We start from the raw sequence: 12,638 nt of genomic DNA on the forward strand, positions 1-12,638 counted from the left end.
ACATACCCAAATGGAAAACTTACGAGAATGAGACATGGTATGTGACAGTGCGACACAATGGCTGACAGCTAGAAGATACATTCAGTGAACATCCCTGCCTGCCTTCCCTCTGCGGCATATGAAAAAGGAGCATGAAAATCACATTTTAATAACAGGCTATCGGTATATTGAATAATCTGGCTGTTCTGTGCTTTACTATGGTAATCATAAGTCCAAACTCCTGGATCCAAAAATATCCAGGAGATGTTCTCCTATCTAACAAGCTATTCAACACAAGGGGTCATTGGTTTAAGGAAAGTAAACAAAACTAAAATGCTGCCCTGAGAGACTGAGACAGGTCATAGATACAATGAAGACCCTAAATAGTTGCCAGAGTTCCTCTTCTCTATGTCTGCCTGGACAGCTCAGGGCCCAGTTTATAGAGGAACTGAAAACCCAAAATACACTTTTTATGCCTAAGCTGAGACTTATGTTTTGTAATTCTTAACATCTCTTCTTTGTGACCCTTGACAATGATGACAAAAAGCAGTCAGTGCTCAGTCTCTATCTAATAAGGCCACCACCATCTCTATCGCTGTACAGTCTCCTAGGCAGAAAACATTCCTCAATTCTCAAGTAGAAAATAGGAAGTTACCAGACTATCCTTCATGAGAAAGCCCTCTCTTGCCATAGTCAAATATTTCTAGCCTACAATCCATCAAAAACAGAAAATACCTATATATTGAAAGAGATAAATGAATAAGGTTTGAAACATTCCACATGTTTTCAAAAACCCCAATCTCTGAATTCCTTTTAAAAACAAAATATGAAGAGAAAAATAATCCCCAAAGCTCAGCCCTGTCCTGTTCTTTTTAATTCTTTCCAGAGATCATACCCACAATCCCACAGTAGCCCAGAATTAGAAGCAAGCCAAGATTAAAAATTATACTCTGCTAGTAGATTTTCTAGTCACCAGCAGCTGATTTGGTGCTTTAGCTGGGCTTATTTGCTTTTTTTGATGGCCTAGAAAGAGATGAGGCCACCAGGCTGAGTAGGGAAAACAGGCTGAGCAGGAGCCACAGAAATGTGAGCCATCAGTATCTTCAAAAGACACTTGGAAGACTTTCTGCAGACCTTTAAAGACTCTGTGCCTTTGAGAAGTGCACACTTTTACAATTAAACCCTACCACATCTAGGAACTACTTCAAGATAGACATACGACAGCAAAGACTTCTGGAATGTAGGTGAGAGGACTGTCCAGGAGTCAGTGACTGCTGAAGCCACGTGACTATTTTGTCTCGACAATGTTTAAAAATTTTCCATAATAAAAAATTAAAAACACATGGGGGTAAAAGCCTTATTTAAAAAGGAGGGAATCACCATCAGATACTGTATTTTTGTTGTTCAGGAAAATAAAGATTATTATGTTGCCTGAATCCCACTATTGTTTATGTGCAACAATTTTACTTTTAGAATTGCACTTCATTTATAAAAATATTTTTAAAAATTAAGTTCAATTATCATATACCAGCCATACAGTAGTTTCCACATTTAAATGACATTTATTTTAGTGTGTGTGTGTGTGTGTGTGTGTGTGTGTGTGTGTGTGTGTATGTGTGTGTGTGCGCACAAATGAAGACCAGAGGATAACTTGCAGGCGTTTTCAGGAGTTGAACTCATATCATCAGGCTTGGTGACATGTGATCTCACCTACTAAGCCAACTTGCCAGCCCTGACTAATATCGATATTGAAAATCTTGTTTCCTTTTAATAGTAGAATCTTCTGGAAGACAAATATTAGGCATAATCTCATTTTATTCTCAAAAAGGCCAGAGAAAAGAAACAGAAGGAAAAAAGAGGAAGAATCAGGAAAGCAGCGTGCTTGCCCTGGGTTTTATGACTACTAAACAGCAAAGACATATTTAGAGTACAGATCTGGCTTGTCATAATTAAGATTGGTTTAGGGGTAAAAATGTTCTTGAGGTCACATGAATAATAAAGTGACAAGCAGATGTTTTACTAGCTAGCACCTCTAGGCTTCCTGAAAGAATTATTATTTAAAATGTTACATCACGTTTTAAATACAAGTATGGCTTTGAAATATATAATACCAATGGATTAACTATTTTAAAGTAAGGTATTAATTTAAGTATACAAAAATGTTTGGTGTATATCAAAAAATACTCTGCAAATTCAAATGTCCAGGCCCAATACAGTACAATATGGGAAGTATTTGCATAACTTGAGGCTGAAGTTTAATAATTCAGCCCATAAACATGAGGACCAGAATTCTGCTATGCAAAGGTTTAAAGTTTGCCTTTGGTGATACCATTTTGTCACAGAGTGTAAACAAGTAATGTATACAGGTGTACAAAGCAGTTTATGTAAGAATTTATTTACAAATTTCTAATTTGGAAATTTATGTTTTATCAATGGCCTCACTTCTGTTATACTTACAGCTGAATCTGCTAGTCTGCCTTAAAATTTAATCAATTAGATCCTGAATTAAAATGGAGTTAAATTATTAGGTTAGTTTATGATTTGTTTATAGTGTTAAGAAAAATGTGGGGAGGAGGAGAGAGAGAGAGAAAACTGGGATTGACATGTAAAACAAGCTTGTTTCTAATTTAAAAAAATAGAAAAAACACAAAAAAGAAAAAATGCATGCTTAATACCATTCAGATATTAGCAAAGGTTAGAAAGAGATTATAAAATACATTATCAAATCATTTTTGTGAGAGTCCCATACCTATTTCATAACATAATTGTTCAATAAATTTACATTAAAAATTAAAATACAAAAATAAAGGAAATTATAATAAACTATAAACTATAAAATTCATATTAATTTATCATTTATATTAATATAATATTAAAAAGTCACACAATATCCAATTTGTTTTAAAAAAATAATTTAATTACTTTTATTTTATGTGCATTGATGTTTTGCCTACATCTATGTCTATGTGAGGGTATCAGACCTTGGAGTTACAGACAGTTGTGAGCTGCCATGTGGGTGCTGGGATGTGAACCCAGGTCCTCTAGAACAGCATGCAGTGCTCTTAATTGCTGAGCCATCTCTCCAGCCCACAATATCCAATTTAAACCTATGGTACTATTTCCAACTTCTTATAAAAAGTCAAATTTTTGTCAAAATGTTTTTCTTTTAATATATAAACTTACTACATATATATATATATACATATATATATATATATATACCCTTTAATACATACATTATAGTGTATAAAGTAAGACATGTTCAAAAGTTCTTTTTTCCCTTATTTAAATAGGGTATCACTCTATATAGTTCAAGGTAACCTGGGACTTGCTATGAGCTCAGGCTGGCCTTGAATCTGTGATCTCCTGCCTCAATCTTCCAAAAGCCTAGGTAGAGCACATTATTGGAAATAAGGTGACACTTCAGGGCTTTAAAGAATTTCACTCTATCAAGACAGAAAATTCATAAGAAAAATGAATTTAGACTGTAAAACTAAAACATAAGCCTAGGTTAATTTTAAGTTCTTTCACTGTTTCTTTCTCAGGAGCCCCTGGATTACAAACATATACCACTGTACCTGATGCCTAAAGCTTCAACCCTATGCAAAAATCTTTCAAAATACTGAAAGATACAGACTACTAAGTGCTAATCAAAGTTTAAACACATATTCTTATAAAACTTTCTGATTTTCCCAGAAAATCTGTAATTCTGTTAAATAATTTCTCTCTCAAAGGTTGCATCTATAACTGATTGCAAAGGTGTATGTACTCTGAGAAACAGCACAAACAATAAGATACACAAGGCTAAGATTGTTCAGGATTGTGCGGAGGAACCCTAGGTACATTTGTAAGTATCTTCACAATTTTACTCAACAGTTGAAAGCCACATTTTCAATTTCAGTATGGCCACATATTTAAGGTGCCTTACAATAATCCTTCATTATTATCTTGATAAGAGATTATCTTCCAAAATGTGAGGGACTTATTCCAGGCCATTCAGTTGGGTTCAGAATCAAATTGAAGTATGTCTTCAGAATTATTTAAATTTCACATTCAAAGCTGACTTAAATAAAAAGATATGCAACTTATCTTTCTACCTACCAATTATTTTCTGAAACTTGAAAATGTAACTCAATCTCTTTTCAATATGTGCTGAAAAACTACACTAAAATAAAATTTAAAAAAATATGTATGTTGTCCTAAATAGATAAGGGCAAAAACTTACTTTTAATTTCTGCAAGACACCTTTGAATAATTCAAATGAAATAAAATGAGTATTTGTCACAAAAGTTAAAAGAGAATAGTCATATTGTGGGCTTGTGCCCTTAAAGCAAAGACATACTATCTTATCTGTGATGGAACCAAAAACCTAGGTCTAACACATTTTTGGAAACATCATACTGTAGGGCTTTCAAGATTATTTTCACTCTATCAACACAGAAGAGTCCTAAGAATAATGAATTTAGACTGTAAAATTCAAACATAGGCACAAGTTAATTTTAACAATACTTTCACTATGTCTTTCTCAGGGGTACCACCAAGATTATTCTCTCAAGTTTACCCTGGTGAACTAAATATCACCTTCCTAGTTTCAATTAGCAATAACCATGTTCACTAGGCTTCTAATAAGTAAGCTTTTCCTGATAGGTTTTAGAACAATTTGTAATTATTTTTCAAGGTTTCCCTGAAAACAACACAAAATATGGTTAAAAATTGTACCCAGAGGGCTCTTAAGAGAGAACCTGGGCTTAGTTCCCAGCACCTATATGGCAGCTCACAACCAACTGTAACTCCAGTTCCAGGGAATCCAGTGCCTTCTTCAGGTCTGCAGGCACTAGGTCTCATGAAGTGTATAGACATGCATACAGGCAGATCACCCAAACACATAAAATAGAAGTTAATAAACATTTTTTTAAATGAGGGAAACATTGGAAAAGGGTTTTTTTTTTTTTTAAAAAAGAAGTCTACCTCTGAAGATGGAGTTTGTGTCCCTTGGTCCCGCAGATGTTGGGTCCCACATAAACACACAGAGGCTTAAATTATAAACTGGTTGGCATTTAGCTTAGGCTTCTTATTGGCTAGTTCCCTCTAAATTATTAACCCATTTCTATTAATCTATGTATCTCCATGTGGTCTTGGCTTACCAGAGAATGCCCAGGCATCCTACCTTCTAGGTGGCTACATGGCAATTCATTAGACAAGAGAGCAATTTCCTGTTTCTTCCTGCTTATATCCTGTTCCTGCCAAGCTACCTCACTTCCTATCTATCTGTAAAGACCTCCAGATGTCTATGATTAGTTAGTGGCAAACTCCATTCTCTCACCCTCAGACAGGCTTTATTTGTACATGTAAGATATCACAACATACATCAGTTGGTTTCACTCTATCAGGAAATAACAGACTTAGTTAGAAGTCCTCTACAAAGAGGAAGAAGTTGTACCTCTTTCCAAGCATGTTTTCCAGTTATTTCAATTCTGACAGATCTAGAGCCATCCAGCACATATTTCACAATTACAAAACTGGTTTCTCTCTATGTCAAACAAAATATTTCCTATGCAAAAATTTCACTTGGAATCAAATTAAGAAAAGATAAAATGGAATGAGGTTACATGTTACTTGTCACCTGAAGCACTATAGTGACTTTCTGTTTATAAGCACACTGTGTGATGTATAATTTTAAGGACACAAATTGACACCACCAAGTAAGTTATTATGGTGACAAGAATTACTTGTGTAATTAAGACAACTTAACAAACCTGTGATGTTGTGTCTAAGGTAAGAGCAAATGGATCCCTAAGTAAAGTCCTGAATTACAACTTTGTGGCCAATTTCCTGGTTCTTAGCTAATGGAGATGGGAACATAAATGGAACTTTAGATAACAGTATATAGACTAAGGAATTCTGTTTTATTTTACTTTTCCTGTAAGACCAAATCTAGGCATCACTCCAATAAGGTATTATATTCAAATATAATTATTGGCAGGTATCCCAATCTATTATTTGGTTTGGAAAATGGAGCTCTAGGATGTGTTTGGCAGAACAGACAGGACTTATTTTCTCTTAAATGTAAGGGTCAAATCATACTTCAGTCACATGAGTATGAGCCTTGTCTCTTTATTTTGAAGTCAGGACAATAAAACCAAAAGTCACTGGGTTGAGAAATTCTATTATAGGAAGTAATAGAGCCTATCCAAAAGTGCCTCACCCATTCCCACCATATAGTAACTACTTAAAAATAAAAACAAAGGATCTGGGGCCAGTGAGATTGGGTAAAGGCACTTGCTGCTAACCTTGATGACCTGAGTTCAATCCCTGGGCCCCACACAGTGGAGAGAAACAACTTCTGCTTCTGCAAGTTGTCCTCTGACCTCCATTCATGTACAGTGGTGTTGGCAAGCATAGAGATACAATAAACAGGGTATTGGCATGCACATTAATAAACAAATGCAATAAAATTTAATTATTGACCTTAACATCATGAAGTTTAACGTTTAGAATTGATAAACAATTATGGGATATTACTTTTAAAACTCCATGAGCCAACTTTTGTTTTTTAATGGATAGCCTCATTATGTTGCTCAGGCTGGCCATGACTCCTAAACTCGCCAACCTGCCTCAGTCTCTAGAGTAGCAGGATATATATTGAGCTTACAATCAGCTTTTGGTCATTACATATAGTTAACTTTTTTCCTTTCATTTTACATGCTTCTGGGAGAAGTTCCTCCTACCCCCAACTTAAATCTGACTTTATATTTTGATTTTGCAAAGAGGTATGTACCATAATATAATGGTTAAGAGCCAAATCTTGCATGTGAATAATAATTTCTACCTCATAGGGTTACTGAATGAATTAATACATACAAAACACAACATGAAATGCAATTTATATATTATTAAATGCATATTAATGTGTCTGAAAAAGGATTCAAGTTACGCCTTCTCAAGTCATACCATGAAGCTTTAGACTAGGTAAAAACTCAAAATATAGCTCCTTGGTGGATCAGTTAGGGGGCTTTTGGGATGTATAATCAGGCTTCATAAATGTGGACAAAACAGAATGTTGAAAATGAACAAAAAATAATTGGGGAGGAATTCAGGCAAAATGGCATACTGGGTAAAAGCTACTACCTGAGGTTGATTCCTGAATCCACTTTGTGGAAGGACAAAATTGGCCCCTGTAAGTTATCTTCTGACCCCCACATGTACACGTGTACACACATACAAAACAAATAAAAATGAAAAAATTTAATTTTAAAGATTATTAATTTTAAAACCCTAGATATAGCCAGAACAAACACAAACCTGCAGTAAATAAATGTAAAAAAAAAAAGTTTGGTTCATTTAAAACTAAATAAATATTGCCCAATATTAAGGAAGTTTCAGATAATTTCTTTTTAATATAACAATACCATGCTATCCTGAGAGTATATGAATATTATAACCTCACACTAAATCCACTATCCAAAATGATGGAGATAGGGAGCAGAAAATAATCCACTTTCTAATCTCTCCAAATTTGAAAAAAAATTTTTTTGAGACAAGGTCTCACTATGTAACCCTGGCTAGTCTTGAACCCACAGAGATCCACTTGCCTCCCAAATGCTAGGATCAAAGGTGTGAACCACCATGCCCAGCCTTTTTGTATTTGAACTGGATTTACTGACCACCCTTTTCCTATCCTCAGCATAACAGACAAGAAAAAAAAAAAAAAAAAAAAAAAAAAAGAAGAAAGTTAAAAAAAAAAAAAAATTCAGTGCTGGAGATCAAATCCAAAGCTTCATGCAGGCCAGACAAGTGCTCTATTACTTACGTTCCCAGCCCTCTGAAAGTGTTAGTTTCTAATAACAGCTTTTAGTGTCAATCTTAGTCTGTTATTTAGTAAGTCAGTTTAATCATTAAAGAAACTGATCCAAAGGATTCCACATGTTCAACACATCCTATCAGCCCCATAGGGAGAAAACCTGACCCACGTATATAAATATTTTATTTCCTGAACTTCTCGTTTTTCCCAAACAATTCTTTATCATTAGTTAGTAAGCTCAGAATGAGAAAATAACCATGCAATTACATAAATTTACTTTTAGCGTAAGGAGTAGTAGAAAAGTGTATTCAATTTCCACACTAATCATAATCTATTTTAAAGGTATGTTTATTTTAAACTATCTAACTTTATGTCCATTGATGTTTTGCCATGGGTGTCAGGTCCCCTGGAACTGGAGTTACAGACAGGTTGAGTTGCCATGTGGGTGCTGGGAATTGAACCCAGGTCCTCTGGAAGAACAGTCAGTGCTCTTAACTGCTGAGCCATCTCTCCAGCCCAAGGTATTGGTTTTTTAAATTAGAAATACACAAATAGTTCATAAGTCACTTTTGCATTAGATTGTCTTAAAATTCATGTTCTAAGGAATATTAAAAACAAAGTTTTAAAGCCATTGTTGATGTCTTTAACAGCTATTTATCTGTTGCTACATGACAACTGCAAAAAATAATGTTTTTTAAAAGCAAAATGCCAATAACTTTTTGACAGGAAAAAAACCTTAAAAGTAAAAAAAAAAATCTAACACTAAATTTAACCAAATATTTTAAGACACCTTGCACCTGTATCCTTAAGGAATGAAGAGATATTTACTTAATTCATTGGACTGACACGGAGTTCTCTTAGCAAACTTTCATTCCCTTTAACAGGAACACTACAACTATTTTATAATATGCTTTAGTCACTGCACAACGGTGTCTAAAATAATCCTTTTGCTGTAACACATCCATGTGACACAGTCATGTATAAATAATTTTAATCCCATGTTTAGTTTCCTTATCTGTAAATGGGATAATGATTGAACTTACCTTGTGGGGTTGTTGTGAGGACAGATCCAGTGCACCTTAGTACTTTACATAAATTTTCCAAGGACACAGAAATGATCATACTCTATAGTATATAAACTGAGTATGGCAAGTGAGGTTCAGCTAATTTGAAATTCCCTTTACATTGCTTCTTTGATATAAACTGGCTGTTCATTAGTTCAAAAACACCAAACAATGTGACTCCTGCCAGAGAAGGATATACTAGCAGCAACAAAGATAAGTGATCTTTGCCTGGATCTATTTTTAGGAATGGTTTAATTATCTACACCCCTAGTGTTAACACTGGAAAATAAACAAGTGGGTGAAGGGCACCACATTAAAAAAAAAAAAAAAAAAAAAAAAAGGCATGGCACTCTGAAATCAACACCTTTATGGTTTTCAAAAAGAAATGGTTAACATTTAGAAGGCCATGGGTTCTACACCCAGCACCATAAATAATAATACTAATTTTAAACATGACCAAAAAAAAAAAAAAAAGTCACCTACCCGTTTCTCCCAAAGTAGCAGTCCTTACTGACACAAGAAAGGTCAGAATTTGCAGAGAGATTTAAGAGGAATTGCTGAATCGATCAGTTCAGACTGCTCAGACTACAAGGTCCATGCTAAATATAACCAGGAGGAAAACTGCAACCTAGTAGTTAAATGGCTTCAGTGAATCCCTACCTTACAATGTCAGAAAAGGTCATTTTTAGTTAGTTTCTTTAGATAGGCAGAAAACATTAATTAGTTTCCACAACAAAACACATTATCTGCTACATGATTACTGTTCTTCTTCAAGCAAGTGAAGAAAATTCTTGTTAGACAAAAAAAGGTATAATAATTAATTAGGGTATCACTACTAACTACCTGCTATCTGTGATTATAAATGGAAAAATTAAGGCCCAAGAAACAAGTGACTATTTTGCTCCAATTACACTCATTTGCCAAAATAAAAAAATGACAATCAATTAATTTTCTAAGATCTCTAATGTGAACACACATACACAATTCCAATTCTTTCATTCCACAGATACACCACCACACAACTTTCTTATTCATTTTAATCTATTAATGGAATAACATCTTACCGGAAAAGGAAAAATGGTGTCAGCCCTGTTCAAGCTATCTTCCATCCAGGATTTGGGAGCAAAGGCTGAGCTAGGGCGGGCATACTTCTGGAGCTGAATATGATTGCTTGCAAAATTTTTCTTCAAAGGTGAGATGGAGTTCAGGGGTGTTATTCCACCATTCAGCCCTCTGCGGTGATCTCGGCCTTGAGAAGCTCCCCAGCCACCATAGCCACCACCTCCTGGGCTCCAGGAAGAAGAGGGGGTTGGAGAGGGACTCTGGTAGCTGCTCCATGGAGAAGGAGGTTTGTTAAGATTATTCGCCAAATGAGGCAGCTGGTTAAAAGCAGCATTTCTATGTGTGAAGGGTGGGGGGTGGGGACTGGCAGGAGACCTCCTTTGCTGCTGATGCTGGCTGTGATGATGCTGGAAATGGGGGTGATGAGGATGGTGCTGGGAGAGAGGCCCGATCTGAGGGGAGAAGCTACCACCGAAGCCAGGGCTGACATGATGGGGGAAATTTTGAAACAACAGAGCACCATTATTAGCTGAAGCGCCAGGGACCCCACCCTGGTGAAAGAAACTTGCATCTTCATTGATTATCGTGGAGGAAGAAGGTGCTATCGCTGCTGACCAGTTACTGAAACCAGTAAGGGACGATGCACTAGATGTCAAGGGTTGGGTGGAAGTACCGAGGCCCGTGGCTTCTTGATAATCAAACCCTGTCAACACTGGTGATTCAATGCGTATTTTTTCTTTTCCATTGCTGTTTTCTGAAGAATTGTCCCCTGGATTTTCTTCAGCTTTTGCCTTTTCAGTTTCAGGCAGTATTCCAGCTTCTTGACCTGGACTTGGGGAGAGTTGTTGCTTTTCTAAAGGGTCTTGTTGCTCCTGCTGTTGACTTTTTCCTTTTTCTGACCCCAAGATCTCATCCTGAATGTTATGGGTAGCTGGAGCAGGAAAGAGCCAAGCTGACCCAGCACTGCTGCCATTGGCAGCTGTGTTATTATTTATAAAAGCAGCAGGGTTGGGGGTGGCATTTTGGTGATGGTGTGGAGGCTGCAGATGCGGATGGAATCGGACTGGAAAAGCAGATTTATTCCCAGTATTGCTTTGCACTAGCACTCCAAACCCGTAATCCCCCATTTATTATTTTTAGGATCAGAATCTCACAATAAAAAAAGACAATCTAATGTCTTGAGTCTTTTCCCCCCTGTATCTCAAATTTGTTTGTTTGCTTGAAGTATCTTATTTATAGCTAACTCAAAGATCACAGCTTATCACCTTAAGTATCTCTGATTGAATTCTGGTCTCTCTGGAAGGAAAAAAACAACTAAAAAAAATCTCTTAAAATATTGATATCAATCCAATTGGGCTTATTTCTAGGTGAGAATAAAAAAGGAAAAAGGTAAAAATCAAGTCTTTGGTTAGTAAAATAGGCGCTTTCTTTTTCCAAAGGAAAATGTACATGAATGACAAAAACACAGCTTCTCAAGCATCTATGGATATAGAAGAATAAGCATTGTGCAGAGTAAAAATATATATATATAAAATTTAACAATCACATATGGTCTTCCTCAGCAGTTTAGATTCACATAAAAATTAGAATAGGATTAAGGGGAGAATACGTTCTTTTCTTGGCAGCTTGGTTAAAAAAATCAGGAATAATTTAAGAACATTATATATTATATATTTATATATAGATAGATTATATTAGGTTTTCTGGGGCGGGAGGTGAATTTCTGGTTGCCAAAGAGGAAATCAGCCTTGACTAAAGGACAGATGATTGCAGGGAGGTTTCTGCTGTTCCTGGTCCTGTTTCTGTTCTTTTGTAGGGTGCAGTGTGGGCCTCTGGGGCTGTTCCTGGGGCTCCGGGTGCAGATCTTGCTGCGTTTGCTGTTCTTGGGCTCCCCTCGGCCTCCTTTCCCCCATGAAAGGGGTTGGAAACACCCGTTTCTCCCTCTGGGGGGTGTCGCGATCAGGAGGGATTAGCGAGACTGGACAAGGGCGAACTGGCGGCCCGGGGGTGCGGGGAGCAAGGGGGCGACCTGGAAGGTCCTGCGGTTTCTGCCTCTTCCCCTCTCTGCGGCTCCGGGATTTTTTTCCCTCATGGGACCCAGGGGCGGTTTGTTCAGTTCTCTCAGTTCGATTCTCCGTCGGGGGGGAGGGGGTGGTGAGGGGGAAGGGGGGGATGGACAAAAAGGAAAACCCCGCTACCGTAGTTGCTCTAAAGGAGAAAGGCCTCCCCCCGGGGCTCGCGCTCTCTTTCCCCCTAGACTGCTTGGAAACTATAATTTAGAAGGCTTTTGTTTCTCCTCACGGTTGCTGGGCCGCCGCCGCCGCCTCCGCTTTCCCCCGGTCCCACTGTCCCAGCTGTCGTCGTTGTGGACTCCGCCTGGCTCTTCTTTTTCTTTGCTTCTTCCTCCTCGTCTTCCTCTGCTGTCGCCGCTGCTGCCGCCGCCTCCGCCTCCGCCTCCGCCGCCGCCGCCGCCGCCGCCACTGCCTCCGGTGCCGGGGTCCCGCAGCCGCGGCTGAGTCCTTCTCCTCAGGACCGAGCCGAGTGAAATGACAACCAGCTGGAAAGACCGAGAGACACTTCCGGTTCTACGAGGGAGGGGCAGGGTGTTGCGGAGGCCCCGCCCAGCATTCGGAAGACCAATCCGACGCTACGATTCCGATTGGGCCACGCCTCCCATGCTCAGAGCCCCTCCCAGGAAGGTCTCCGGTCATCTCAGAGCCGCCCCTTCCGCC

The 12,638-nt window shown here is 37.7% G+C and overlaps 1 protein-coding gene across 2 annotated transcripts in view; it reads right to left on the reverse strand.

Annotated features, from left to right (window-relative positions):
- Positions 1-12,443, reverse strand: part of Cpeb4 (cytoplasmic polyadenylation element binding protein 4) — a 65,266-nt gene extending 52,823 nt beyond the window's left edge. Inside the window, exon 1 of one of the 2 annotated variants that reach the window (XM_027425170.2) lies at positions 9,909-12,443. In XM_027425170.2, coding sequence (XP_027280971.1) covers positions 9,909-11,033 — 1,125 coding nt within the window. In that variant the 5' untranslated portion in view covers positions 11,034-12,443. The remainder of the gene's footprint in view (positions 1-9,908) is intronic. The other variant, XM_027425169.2, reaches the window with a different exon arrangement.
- Between the last annotated feature and the right edge of the window lie 195 nt (positions 12,444-12,638).

This window comes from Cricetulus griseus, chromosome 7 (assembly GCF_003668045.3).
Source record: "Cricetulus griseus strain 17A/GY chromosome 7, alternate assembly CriGri-PICRH-1.0, whole genome shotgun sequence".
NCBI lineage: Eukaryota > Metazoa > Chordata > Mammalia > Rodentia > Cricetidae > Cricetulus > Cricetulus griseus.